At 34.3% G+C, this 14513-nt stretch overlaps 1 protein-coding gene across 8 annotated transcripts in view; it reads right to left on the bottom strand.

The window, feature by feature from the left end:
• MON2 (MON2 homolog, regulator of endosome-to-Golgi trafficking) overlaps positions 1-14513 on the bottom strand; it is a 106342-nt gene that overhangs the window by 70784 nt on the left and 21045 nt on the right. For 7 of the 8 annotated variants that reach the window (XM_032874640.1, XM_032874642.1, XM_032874645.1 and 4 more), the window contains 4 exons: positions 10956-11083; positions 9870-10001; positions 6472-6601; positions 219-316 (listed from right to left, as the gene is read on the bottom strand). In XM_032874640.1, coding sequence (XP_032730531.1) covers positions 219-316; positions 6472-6601; positions 9870-10001; positions 10956-11083 — 488 coding nt within the window. Of the gene's footprint in view, positions 1-218; positions 317-6471; positions 6602-9869; positions 10002-10955; positions 11084-14427; positions 14500-14513 lie in introns of those variants that run through there. The other variant, XM_032874648.1, reaches the window with a different exon arrangement.

The raw sequence follows: 14513 nt of genomic DNA, 5'->3' as shown, positions 1-14513 counted from the left end.
ATTTCCTTAAAGTGACATGTAACATTTTATCATGTTCCTTAGCTATAGATGGCCTTTAATGTTTTAGAACATTTTTCAAAATACTACTTTTGACCCTTTAAAATTTGACAATTTAAAAAATTGACACTTGAAAAATTAAATCAGACATAAAATTCCAAAATCAAAAATTCACATAAAACTATATTCTATAATAAAATCACTTTTATCAACTGAAATACCTGGAAAAGCATATATGCATCTTTAGCACAAGGTTTGAGGGTGCTGACAGATCTTCTGTTACTATTTCCTTGGACCAGTACTGGTTGTTCTATAATATCTGCAATCAAAATAAGATGGGTTTCAGGGGTTTATAATGACTTAATAAATCATATATACTGTTTAAAATAAATACATGTTTGTGAAATTATAAACATTTCTTAAATGTAGGCTCAGTATTATGCCTCCAAAATGGGAAAAAACATTAGGAATTTATTGTTATACAGAATTCCATAAAAACTACTCTTTACTATCTTATGTCATTTTAATAAGTTTAGCATCTTTATCCATACATTTGATTTTCCCAGTCTCCCTTTTCCCAATCCCTTTATTTTATGGAGTTGAAATTCACATGATCTCTGAATGTGCCTTTAAATATCAAGTACACAGAAGTTTACCACATGGTTAATTCCTATATCATCTCAGTATAAACGGAAGAATTAACTGCTTGATCTGCCACAATTGAGGGAGGAGTCAAGATGGCAGAGAAGTAGCAGGCTGAGAGGACATCAGGTAGCAGGAGATCAGCTAGATAGCTTATCAAACCATTGCGAATACCTACAAATCCAACGGGAGACTGAAGAGAAGAAGAGCAACAATTCTAGAAACAGAAAATCGACCACTTTCTGAAAGGTAGGACCAGTGAAGAAGTGAATCCAAAGCGACGGGAAGATAGACCGTGGGGGGAGGGGCCGGCTCCCGGCAAGCGGCAGAACAACAGAGAACAAAATCAGGACTTTTAAAAGTCTGCTCCAATGAGGGACTTCACTCCAGAGGCTAGACCACGGTGAAGCCCACACGGGGTCAGCGTGGCCCCAGGTCCCAGGGGCTCACAGAAGGATAGGGGGTTGTCTGAGTGTCGCAGAGCTCGCAGGTATTAGAGCAGGGAAGCCGGCTACAGAGACAGAGCTCAGGAGTGAGCTCTCAACTCGGGGTTACCTTGAACTGCAATCCGTGCCACAGGCTACTGCTCTGTTGAGTGAGGTCCCCACAAGACCCGGGGAGACACCCCCTGGGGGAGCTCAGGGATCTGCGGGGTTCGAAGACTCCAGGCGGAGCTGTGTGCCAGAGACCGAGACGCTTGGTCACAGGCTGGGTGACCTCGGAGCAGGGCTAGAGGCCAGGGAGACCGGAGTGATTGAGTGCTTTTCTCTGAGGGTGCACTGGGGAGTGGGACCCCGAGCTCTCAGCAATTCCAGGCCAGAGATTTGGAGGCTGCCATTTTCATTCCTGTCCTCCGGAACTCTACAGAAAGCATTCAGGGAACAAAAGCTTCCAAAAGCGAACCAATGAAAGAGAACCCGATCGGATTACTTAGCTTGGCCCCTGGTAAGGGCGGTGCAATTCAGCCTCAGGCAAAGACACTTGAGAATCACTACAACAGGCCCCTCCCCCAGAAGATCAACAAGAAATCCAGCCAAGACAAAGTTCACTTACCAAGGAGAACAGCAAATTCCAGAGGAGGAGAAAGCAAAGCATGGAATTGATGGCTTTCTTCCCATGATTCTTTAGTCTTGCAGTTAATTAATTTTTTTATTTTATTTTTTTCTTCTGCTAAATTTTTAACTTTTACCCTTTCCTCTTTTAACGTTTTTTAACTAGTTTATCTTAACAATACCTTTCATAAAAAAAATAATAATAATATTTTTTGAACCTTCATTATTATAGTCATATTTTATCCTTCATTGTATCTAACTTTATTTTTTGTATACACATAGGGTTTTTTCTTCTAAAAAATTTGGGGTACAACTTCTTCTAATATATCAAAATATACCCTAAATCTAGCTCCGGGCTTGTTCTAGTCTCCAGCTCAAGAAAATTCTCTCCACATTCTTTTTCTTTATTCTCCCAACCAACTTACTTATCAACTCCTTTTTTAGAAATTAAAAAAAAAAAAAAAAAATTTTTTTTTCATCTTTAGAGGCATATTCCATCCCTTTATTGTGTTTACCCTTATATGTGCTTTTCATTCTTTAAAATTTTAGGAGGTAGTTTCTTCTAAGAGACCAAAATACTCCCAAAATTAAGTGGGTGACCCTGTTCTAGTCATTAGTCTAATACATATATATTTTTTCCTTTTTTATATTTTTTTTCTTTATTTGTTTTCTTTCTCTAACTTTTTTTTTTCCTGAACTTCTTTTTATCCCCTTTCTCCCCCCACAATTTGGGGTCTCTTCTGATTTGGTTAAAGCACATTTTCCTGGGGTCTTTGCCACCCTTTTAGTATTTATTTGTTCCTTCATATATTCTTATCTGGACAAAATGACAAGGCGAAAAAATTCACCACAAAAAAAAGAACAAGAGGCGGGTCCCTACCGAAGGCTAGAGACCTAATCAATACGGACATTGGCAATATATCAGATCTAGAGTTCAGAATGACGATTCTCAAGGTTCTAGCCAGGCTCGAAAAAGGCATGGAAAATATTAGAGAAACCAACTCCGGAGAGATAAAAGCCCTTTCTAGAGAAATAAAAGAACTAAAATCTAACCAAGTTGAAATCAAAAAAGCTATTAATGAGGTACAATCAAAAATGGAGGCTCTTACTGTTAGGATAAATGTGGCAGAAAAGAGAATTAGTGATACAGAAGACCAAATGACAGAGAATGAAGAAGCTGAGCAAAAGAGACAAACAAATACTGGACCATGAGGGGAGAATTCGAGAGATAAGTGACACCGTAAGATGAAACAACATTAGAATAATTGGGATTCCAGAAGAAGAAAGAGAGAAGGGAGCAGAAGGTATATTGGAGAGAATTATTGGAGAGAATTTCCCTAATATGGCAAAGGGAACAAGCATCAAAATCCAGGAGGTGCAGAGAACCCCCCTCAAAATCAGTAAGAACAGGTCCACACCCTGTCACCCAATAGTAAAATTTACAAGTCTTAGCGACAAAGAGAAAATCCTGAAAGAAGCCCAGGAAAAGAAGTTTGTAAGATACAATGATAAAAATATTAGATTGGCTGCAGATTATCCACAGAGACCTGGCAGGCCAGAAAGAAATGGCATGATATATTCAGAGCACTAAACGAGAAAACTGCAGCCAAGAATACTATATCCAGCTAGGCTATCATTGAAAATAGAAGGAGAGATTAAAAGCTTCCAGGACAAACAAAAACTAAAAGAATTTGCAAACACCAAACCAGCTCTACAGGAAATATTGAAAGGGGTCCTCTAAGCAAAGAGAGACCTTAAAAGTAGTAGATCAGAAAGGAACAGAGACAATATACAGTAACAGTTACCATACAGGTAATACAATGACACTAAATTTTTATCTCTCAATAGTTACCCTGAATGTAAATGGGTTAAATGCCCCAATCAAAAGACACAGGGTATCAGAATGGATAAAAAAACAAAACCCATCAATATGCTGCCTACAAGAAACTCATTTTAGACCCAAAGACACCTCCAGATTTAAAATGAGGGGGTGGAAAACAATTTACCATGCTAATGGACATCAGAAGAAAGCTGGGGTGACAATCCTTATATCAGATCAATTAGCCAAAGACTATAATGAGAGATGAGGAAGGACACTATATCATACTCAAAGGGTCTGTCCAACAAGAAGATCTCACAATTTTAAATATCTATGCCCCTAATATGGGAGCAGCCAACTATATAAACCAATTAATAACAAAATCAAAGAAACACACTGACAATAATACAATAATAGTAGGGGACTTTAACACTCCCCTCACTGAAATGGACAGAACATCCAAGCAAAAGATCAACAAGGAAATAAAGGCCTTAAATGACACACTGGACCAGATGGACATCACAGATATATTCAGAACATTCCATCCCAAAGCAACAGAATACACATTCTTCTCTAGTGCACATGGAACATTCTCCAGAACAGATCACATCCTGGGTCCTAAATCAGATCTCAACCAGTATCAAAAGATTGGGATCATTCCCTGCATATTTTCAGACCACAATGCTCTGAAGCTAGAACTCAATCACAAGAGGAAATTTGGAAAGAACCCCAATACATGGAGACTAAACAGCACCCTTCTAAAGAATGAATGGGTCAACCAGAAAATTAAAGAAGAATTGAAAAAATTCATGGAAACAAATGATAATGAAAACACAATGGTTCAAAATCTGTGGGACACAGCAAAGGCAGTCCTGAGAGGAAAATATAAAGCGATAAAAGCCTTTCGCAAGAAACAAGAAAGGTCTCAGATACACAACCTAACCCTATACCTAAAGAAGCTGGAGAAAGAACAAAGAAAGCCTAAACCCAGCAGGAGAAGAGAAATCATAAAGATCAGAGCAGAAATCAATGAAATAGAAACAAACAAACAAAATATATACATATGTATGTATATATATATAGACCAAATCAACGAAACTAGGAGCTGGTTCTTTGAAAGAATTAATAAGATTGATAAATCCCTGGCCAGACTTATCAAAAAGAAAAGACAAAGGACCCAAATAAATAAAATCATGAATGAAAGAGGAGAGATCACAACCAACACCAAAGAAATAAAATGATCTGCCACAATTACTACATCAGCTATAGGTACTGACTAGCTAAGCATCAGCTAGAAAGCTGTTTCCTAACTCAACATTTCTTTGAATACTAGTAAGATACCATTTCTATAAGTTATGACAGCCTGTTTTGAATAAATGTTGACTTGATGACTATTTGGAAATAAAAAAAGAGGTTTTAAGTATTTCTTACTTATTAGAAAGTATTAAATGAGATACTGGTTTTTGGAGACACACAACTAAAACTAGCAATCCAGGAATCACACTGAAGTTACGAATACATAACACATCCAAACTGGAGAACTGCAGTTTTGCCCTATAACTTTAATTCCTTAATATTTCAAATTCTAGAACTCAACCCGCATTTACCCTGAGAAAAAAAGCAGAAAAACCAACACACCAAACTAAGTGGAAAAATTCTAATAAACCAAAAGATTAAGAATGCCTGAAACTTAAAATCTGACCACTGGTTAACCTCAGCAAAAGTAAAGAAATTATTAGAATAGGCCTCATTACCATTACTTACCAGTATTGCCATTTTTTATCAGTAATACCAAAAGAACCTCAAATGAAATGACAGACAGCATAACATTAAGATTTGGGGCTGGGGGGGATTTCTCAGGGATTTTCCCTGTGTAAAAGGGAAAGATAGTTTAATCTTTTGTTTCTTGAGTACATAAGCAGATAGGTTGCTCATGGTAGCACCTTATGATCTTTCCAACTAATCATGGGGAATAATTTACTTTTCATCCAATAACAAATGAATAAAACATAATTTCTATAGTTAAAAGTTATCAAACTATAAAAACTACAACAGGAACAGTATCTTCAGCTCTCTGACATGTTCCTAAGTTTTTAGGAAATTTTTTAAAAAATAACAAAGAAATGTTTAAAATTACAATAAAATTATCTAATGAAAATATGAAAAGATAATCATACATTACATAAAATCCTTCATTAATACATGCTAATAGGCACAGACTAAAATTCATGTGAGGGAAACCCACTCTTGGAAATTTACCTTAAGGAAGTAATTCAAATGGGAAATAATATGTAGGAGGACACTCAAAAGAGTACTCAAATACTAAACACAATATAAGTATCCAATAGGAAACTAGTTCATTAAACTCAGAATAGCCACAAAACATAGCGCATCCATTAAAATTTAAATTATAGGGCACCCACATAGCTCAGTTGGTTAAGCATCTGCCTTTGGCTTGGGTCATGAACCCAGGGTCCTGGAATTGAGTCCCGCATTGGGCTCCCTGCTCAGCAGGGAGCCTGCTTCTCTTTCTCCCTTACTCTACTGATGATCCCTTGCTCTTTCTCTCCCTCTCTCTCTCAAATAAATAAATAAAATCTTTATTTAAAAAAATAAATAAAATAAAATTTAAATAAAAGAATAACATGAAAAATTCATATAATATAATGTCTAGCTAAAAATACATATAATGCGGTATTTGATATAAAATGTGAAATTATGCATAATTAAAAATAAACATGGAAAATAAAGAGTTTATTCTTGGGGTGATAATACTGTTGAGGATTTAGTTTTTTGAACTGCCAATGTAAATATAACAATATTTGTAAAATAAATACATTTTTTAAAGTATTCTAGTTTTTAGGCAACCTAAGTTCACAGGGCAAAGACTGAAAATCAAAAGAGAAATCATGGGTCGAAGAACCACACACTGTGAAAAGGAAACCAGTTTTATCACTCTACCTCTGTGTCGTTCATCTTCAGCAACCATCCTCTCAAAAACAACAGTAACAACTTGTCGCACTGTAGCAGCAGCTGTATTATTTGTAATGTTATCTTTTGTAAAGTGTAGTCGAAAACAAAGAACAATTGCCTAAAAGAACAATTTTCATTTAGTGAAATAGGACTGAAGAACAGAATATTTATTTGATGTAACCCAAAACTAAGTAATTTGTTCGGCTGTTTCAATCACAGATACTAAAATTTCCACCCTCTTATATATACAATAAAACCACTAAAATCCTTGGATTTTGAAATAATTCAAACTAAATTTACAGCCACATAAGATTATATAAGATAATGTGAAACATGCCTTTAACAACTTGGTTCTTTTAACATGCATATAAAAATGTGCTGTGATGGGGGCACCTGCGTGGCTCAGTTGGTTAAGCGTCTGCCTTTGGCTCAGGTCACAATCCCAGGGTCCTGGGATTAAGCCCTACATCAGGCTCCCCGCTCATTGGAGAGCCTGCTTCTCCCTCTCCTCCCTGCTCCTGCTCTTACTGTCTCTGTCTCTCAAATAAATAAAATCTTTAAAAAAAAAAGTGCTGTGCTTTATTTCCCCAGAATGACTTGTTTTGCAAATAACAAGTATTCAAAGTTTTTTATATCACTAAGTCATCTGGAGAAATATTATATAAATATGCTAAGCATATAAATGAATAAAATTATAATTTTTTAAAGGAGTCATTCTTTTTAAAAATCAACTTCAGGTTGATTAAGGTACAATTTTATACAATAAGCTATATCTCTTTAAGGTATTTAATTTGGTGAGTTCTCATAGTTATAGTCACCCATGAAACTACTGCCACAATTGGGTTACAAGACAGTTTCCCTGTGTTCTTCTGCGCTCCTTTTCCTCCATCTTTGGCTCTAGGCAACCACCATCTTGCCTCTTTCACTACAGATAAACTGGCATTTTCCACAAACAGCATTTCATCATTCAGTATGCACTGTTTCTGTGTCTGGTTTCTTTTACTTGTAATATTCGTAAAATTTATCCATGTTGTTCTTTGAATCAGCAGTTTGTACTTTTTGATTCCTGAACAGTATTTCACAGTATAGGCATACCAAATATTTTGCTTATCCATTCATCTGCTAATGGATATCTGAGTTGCTTCCAGTTTTTAGCCATTGTGAATAAAGCTGTTGTGAATATCATATACAAATCATTCTAAAGATATGTGTTTTCCTTTACCTTGGATAAGTAATTAGAAGTGAAAAGGCTGGATCATATAGTAAGTATAGGTTAAACTTTTAAAGAAAATTCTAGTTCTCCAAAGTGATTTTAAACTCCTACCAGCAGTATGTGTGAATTCAGCACTTTCCCACATCATCAACAATACTTGATATGGTTGGTCTTTTTCAATTTTAGCTACTCTAATGGATGTGTAATGATACCTCTCTGTAGTTTTAATTTACTTTTCCCTGATAACTTATGATGCTGAGCCACTTTCCATGTATTCAATACCCATCTTATTTTGTCAAGGGTCTATTAAAAAATTAGTGCAGGGGTGCTGGGGTGGCTCAGTTGGTTCTGCATCTGACTCCTGATTTCCACTTAGGTCATGATCTCAGGGTCATGAGAATGAGCCCTGCATCCAGCTTCACACTCAATGAGGAGTCTGCTTGAGATTCTTTCCCTCTGCCCCTCTCCCCACTCAGCACTCTCTCTTTCTCTCTCAAATCAATATATAAATCCTTAAAAAAAATTGTCTGTTTTTGTCTTGGGTGATTATCTTATGAATGAGTTGTAAAAGTTGTTTTTTTTTTTTTAAAGATTTTATTTATTTATTTGACAGAGAGAGATCACAAGTAGGCAGAGAAGCAGGCAGAGAGAGGAGGAAACAGGCTCCCTACTGAGTAGACAGCCCGATGCGGGGCTCGATCCCAGAACCCTGGGATCATGACCTGAGCCAAAGTCAGATGCCTTAACCCACTGAGCCACCCAGGCGCCCCGAGTTGTAAACGTTTTTTATACACTCTAGATAAAAGTCCTTTGTGAGATATTTCTGAATATTTTCCCCCATTCTGTGGCTTTTTCTATGGTTCACAGATTTTTTTTTTTTAATCTACCTAAAGCATCTCTACCTAAAGGTCACAAAAATTTCCTCCTACGTGATTTTCCAAAAGTTTTAGTTTTAAAGAAGCCATGTTTGGAGAAAAACATAATGGTAATCTAAATACTATATTTATCGTATTAATTACATTAAAATTTTAAAGGAAACAGGCTTTTTATACCAATATTACTGTTTAAATTACAACATAAAGGAAAGGTTTATGTTATATAGAAGCTTTCATATTACTCAATTTTGTATTATTTCTTTATACTTCACTTTTCATTCCAAAACATTCCATTTCCAAATTAACCAACATATTAAAGCAAGCCCTGCATTTAATTTTAAACTATAATAGTTCTTATTGCTTTGGTAGGTTAAATGACAGCATTTTATAAACTCTTAAATATATTGTATCAGAACAATAATTTGATAGCTAGAAACCAAAAGGGATGACATACAACAATACACAAAAATACATAAAATGTTTTATAAAATAGCAGGTAGCTTAAAATAAGCTATTTGCAAATGAGTAAAATCTCATTATGACCAAAGAACATCAAATGAATAACTAAAAAAGACAGATATATTCTCTAGAAACAGTATATACAGCTTAACGTGACAGTACACTTTTCTACTTTATTACCCAGCCATCTTTAAAGGTACGCAAATTATAATGGAACTATTATTGAAAGTCCAACAAATTTCTTAAACAATAAATGATTAACTAAAGATTGTTCTTTATATTATTCTCTGTACTTTCTGTTCTTTAGAAATAATTCATAGTTTTAAAAAAACTTTTTAAAGAGTGAAATAATAGAAGAGCTGTTAACATGTTCCAAAGAGGGTAGGAATGGGGAAGAAATGAGAAACCCCTACCATACATGCAGCTTTATCTAGTATAAATGCCAAAAGGATACTTTTCCAACTACTTAAGAAAGAGATTTAAACACTCTGGCTTACATATCACATAGATGTAAAATTTTAAAAAGTGGGAAGAAGAGCTATCACAGGCATACCCAACGCAATGAGAACACAGATACCTCCAAACATTTTCTCTCTCTATTCCTATTTTTCTGCCAATTTTCTCTTATTCCCAACAGGCTCTGCTCCATTACCTAACCTGATTTCAATTCTAATCTGGGGAAAATAAGGCCACAGTGGTTTTTAATGTGCAATGTCCATTATCATGATAGCTACAGGGAAGTTGCTTTTGGTACAAACAGTACCAAGCTTTCCTCTTTCAGTGAGCTTATTCAAATACTGTCTCAAAGCACTTAGAAACTTTGACAACAGGTTTCCTACCTTAGAGAGTGACTCATCATGAACTACTGTATTGGTTGTTAAAAGAACAAGAACTGTTTGAAGTAGCTTAAGTTCTTCAAGACTGTTTTCCATTAGCTGCCAAAGCATATTAATTATATTTCCAGCGGCAGTCTGTAAAATAATTAGTTGAATTATTTTCAGCAAATAAAATATAAGGTGTTTAAGTCCCTAAATAAAAAGATGTACAAATATTACCTCTTCTGGTGTTTCTTGATCATAACAATAAAACCCTTGTTTCTAGCTCTATAGATCAAAACACATCTCTTAACTAATTTGAGATTCACAGCTAATTAATTTTTTTCTAAAAAAAATAAATTGTTTTAAAATATACCATTTGAATATACGCAAATAGTTGCATACAGTTCTGAGATACCTAGTCAAAATCAAAGCTCATTTCTACAATATGGGTATATTTCATTTGGGCACTTATAAATATAGACATACACAAATTAACTGAGAATGCTACTATTTCACATATTATTCCATTTACAATACGTATACAAAAAACAAAATGCAACTCAAATTAACAACACATTTATAAAGTCAATTAAATCTGATAGTGTTTTGAATGTTACATTACAGGTAAAAGAATGTATCACTTCTATTAAAGTAACTTATGGAGTACAAAGTTAAGGTAACATTACTACATTTGAAAGCAGGATGCAGATTTGTAGTGATGAAATGTTTTTCCTTGTTTTAACATAATAAAGTTAGATACAAACAATTCACTTAAATTAATGAACAACAAACTCACTTCAGATAATCTAGGAAAATCATTTTTCCTTTTTTTAAAACATTGTAAATTATATTCTCTTCAATGACACTGACCTATATCACTGAATGGTGATTTCCTAATCATGACATGACAAAATGCACTTCATTTTTATTCATTATTTATGAGCGCTTAATAGTGAGAAAATATGGTGATCTTTCAAAATTAAGCCATGTCCTTCAAGCACATATATTGTTTTACATTGAATTATTGGGTATGCTTCATTCTCCCCTAATTAAAAAATTCCTGATTTGATTCTTAGGTGCACAATTGAGATAAAATCTTCGCATTACCTCAGACACAACTTCATGTGACATGAGTCTCTGAATGGCGGCCAAACATAGCTGAGTAATCTTTGGCTCCTTGGTTCCACAACCCATTAGAAACGGCTGAACAACCTCTGAGCTGTTTTCTTTCAAGGCTTTATTCAGAATACATATAAAATAAATTATTAAATCTAATTCACAAGAAGGAATACATTTATATATTTACAACTAGTATTAACAACCTTATTAATAAAAACCACTTTATGTAAATACTAAAATAGAAATCAAATAATAAGAGTTAAAATACTTCAGAACAGACACTATCAACTCCATATCTAAACTACCCCCTTAGCTAATAGCTTTCCCATGCTTTTCTCCTAGCATTGTCTTTTGGTTTTCCTCCATCTCCTGCTATAAAAACTTTAAGGACAACTTCTCAGAAGTTCTATCCTGCCCTGGAGAAGTACTCTATTTCTTCAACAGTGCATGAGGGGAAATATGAAAAAGAATTAATACTCTAGAGTAGAAAAAATAATTAAAAACAGTATATACATCCTCCCCATCACCCTTCTGAATGTTCAGAAGCTCCCTAGAATTTCATTACATGCCTTGAACTTACATAGCCCTAATTTCTTCAAGAAATAAACTCATTAAAAAACAATAACATTACTCCTCTTTTTACTATAGCATTCTTTAAGTTAAATGGATGCCCATGCTGTAATTCCGTATCTTAATTTAACTCTTTCCACCAAGCCAATTCTTTCAGAAGCTTTAAAGTAGCCAACAAAAATGTAAAAAGTTAGAAAATGCACAAGCTGAGTAATACCTTAAATTTACAAAATGAAATTAAATCAGTATACACTTACTTAATAGCTATACAAAGATGAGTAAGACAGGTCTGTCATCCTCAGAGAATTTAAACAGATAACATGGAATTCCATTTCCTTGGAATTCCAAGGAAAGAGAACATTAAACTTATGTGTTTGGTATATGGTTTTCAAAGGTACTACATCCATCAATTATTCTTTTGAGGTTAAGACTTGTAATTAAGACAGACAAATCTGAATTTTAACATTTTTTTTTCAAAAGAAATTGTCGGAAAGTCATCCACAGTCACCATTAAAAATATAAAACCAGTCTTAACATTAATTTCATCATTTAAATCCTCATCTTTCTTCTCCCAAAGCTCCCTTTATAGTATGCTAAATAAAGCCCACCATCTCCTACGGCATACTCCACAAAGTCCCTCAGTATGCCAGCATAAATTACTGATTTAACACAGCTTAGAGATGGCAAATATGATCGTCAAAAAACAGTGTTTCCAAAAGGGCTCCTTGCCTTATTTCCTTGCTTTCTTAAGCATAAAAGTTTTGATTCAAACCCAGAGTCACAAATTTTCCATAACAATGTCTCAAAACATTTATATGAATGATTAACAAAGGAAAATAAAGCTAAAAAAAAATAGTGAGGCAGTAAATATGCTACCATATTCAATCCTGCCAAAATCTCTGAAGTATGAGGCTATTCCTAACTCTGTTGAACATGCCTAGTCATTAAGTGCCATTCAGGTAAACAAAAGTTTATCATTTATCATTTTTATGACATTAACATGTTTCTCACATGAGTGTCACAATAATCACAGAGAGTTTACAGAGCATCATTTGGCTCAAGTGCACAGTAAGTAAGTGGTAAAGCCAGATTTTTAAAATAGGTCTTCTAACTCCTGGTTTGCTATTCTTCCCACAACATTATGCTGCCACTCTTTAAGGTAAACAGCACTTAATGCAAGTCGAAGTTAAAACTGTTTAAAATATGAAAGAGGACCAATGAACTGCACTGCCTAAAGTCTTCAGATAAATTCAGGAAAGAAACAGTGTTTATAGAAGGGGAAAAAAAAAGTACTTTCTTGAGTCTCTGAGGACAATGACTTCAAGACACACTGGAGGATCACAAAGACAAATCAGTGCCAATTAACTATGATACAACGCCTTCTAATCACTTAGATTTGTTCCTCACAATTTCGTCCATCAAGGCCATTGTTCTCTCTTGTCTCTTTGATAACAGCCATTCTGACAGGTGCAAGGTGATTATCTTATTGTGGTTTTGATGTGCATTTCCCTGATGATTAATGATATTGAACATCTTTTCATACACGTGTTAGCCATCTGTATGTCTTCTTTGGAAAAATATCTATATAGATTTTCTGCCCATTTTATAATCAGATTGTTTGGGATGCTTCATTTCTTGAAAGAGTACTTCACTATTGTCTCTGAGATCATCTAAGCCAATGTCACCACACATAATGATGCTGGCACTTTTCTGACCTTACCATAAGATGTCAACAGAAAATTTCTGTACAACAACTAGGTGACATTTTAAATAGGAGTCAAACTTACAGGATATCGACAATGCACATAACTCAAACGATGTAATAATAATATGAATAACTATAAACAAGTTCACATATGCACTGAAAAAGACACCTCCACACTACCTGGCCCACAATGATTCTAAGATACCATCAATTTTAAGATGTGTTATCAATTTGAGGAATACTAAAATGTGAAAAATCTGTGCATCTTAGAATGAATAAAATAAGGTTTATTTCAGTGAAATGCTATATACAGGTCAGTCACAGTTACCCATGTGTCTCAAGTTAGGATAAATTAAAATAGTATTAAAAATAATTTTTAGGGGCATCTAGATGGCTTAGTTGGTTAAATGTCTTAGGGTACATTTGATCTTAGGGGAATGAGTTCAAACCCTGCACTAAAATAAAAAAAATTAACAAATAATAATGATAATTTTTATAAATTTTATTTTAACATAACTCAAAGGAACCAAATATCTACTTCTTGTCTCCTTCTCATTTTTTTTCTCCCAGTTTATATAAGAATAAAATAATCAAAAAGGAAGTTCCTATGTTATCCAGGATAAATAATCAGTAACAAAAAAACTATTGATCTGTTGTCTTTTGAAGCATATGTGAAAACAAAAACATCTACCATATCCAGATCACAATACTGTATGATAGATTACAACAGCAAAAAGTTAGTTTTTTCTTCTTTTAAAAGTGACAGTAGACTTAAACAGAAATTAATATTGCTCTCCTGAGAGGCGCTCTCTGTTTATATACAATAATTTTAATGACATGCTATTTAAACACAGCTTTATATAACACCTTCCAATGGGCTTAGACTTTAGAAATCACATTGAGGAAAAAGCTGTATAGCAATAAAGACAACCTGCTCTAACCATTTTTTAAAAATCATTCCAGGAAAGAAAGAGAAAAAGGTCAACTCTTTTTAATCAAAACTCTCTATTTCAATATCCTTTAAAATATAAAGTCAGGCTTTTAGGGGGTCAGAAAAAAAGTTCATTTTTTTACCTAAGTTCTTTAATAAACATGACTCCTTTAATAGTATAACACTATGTTTGATAAAGATATTTTATTTCCAAATTTTATAACTGTGAGAGCAAATGATACACTTTCACACACCTGGAAGAGGTCCAACAGGTCCCCATATCCTAGGGGTTTCCTTGCTCTGTGCAGTTTCACTACATAATTGTAGTTTTTATCCTGGA

Source organism: Lontra canadensis, unplaced genomic scaffold (genome assembly GCF_010015895.1).
Source record: "Lontra canadensis isolate GAN:19392208 unplaced genomic scaffold, GSC_riverotter_1.0 scaffold53, whole genome shotgun sequence".
In the NCBI taxonomy this organism is placed as follows: Eukaryota; Metazoa; Chordata; class Mammalia; order Carnivora; family Mustelidae; genus Lontra; species Lontra canadensis.
This window is presented reverse-complemented; position numbering and strand designations above follow the sequence as displayed.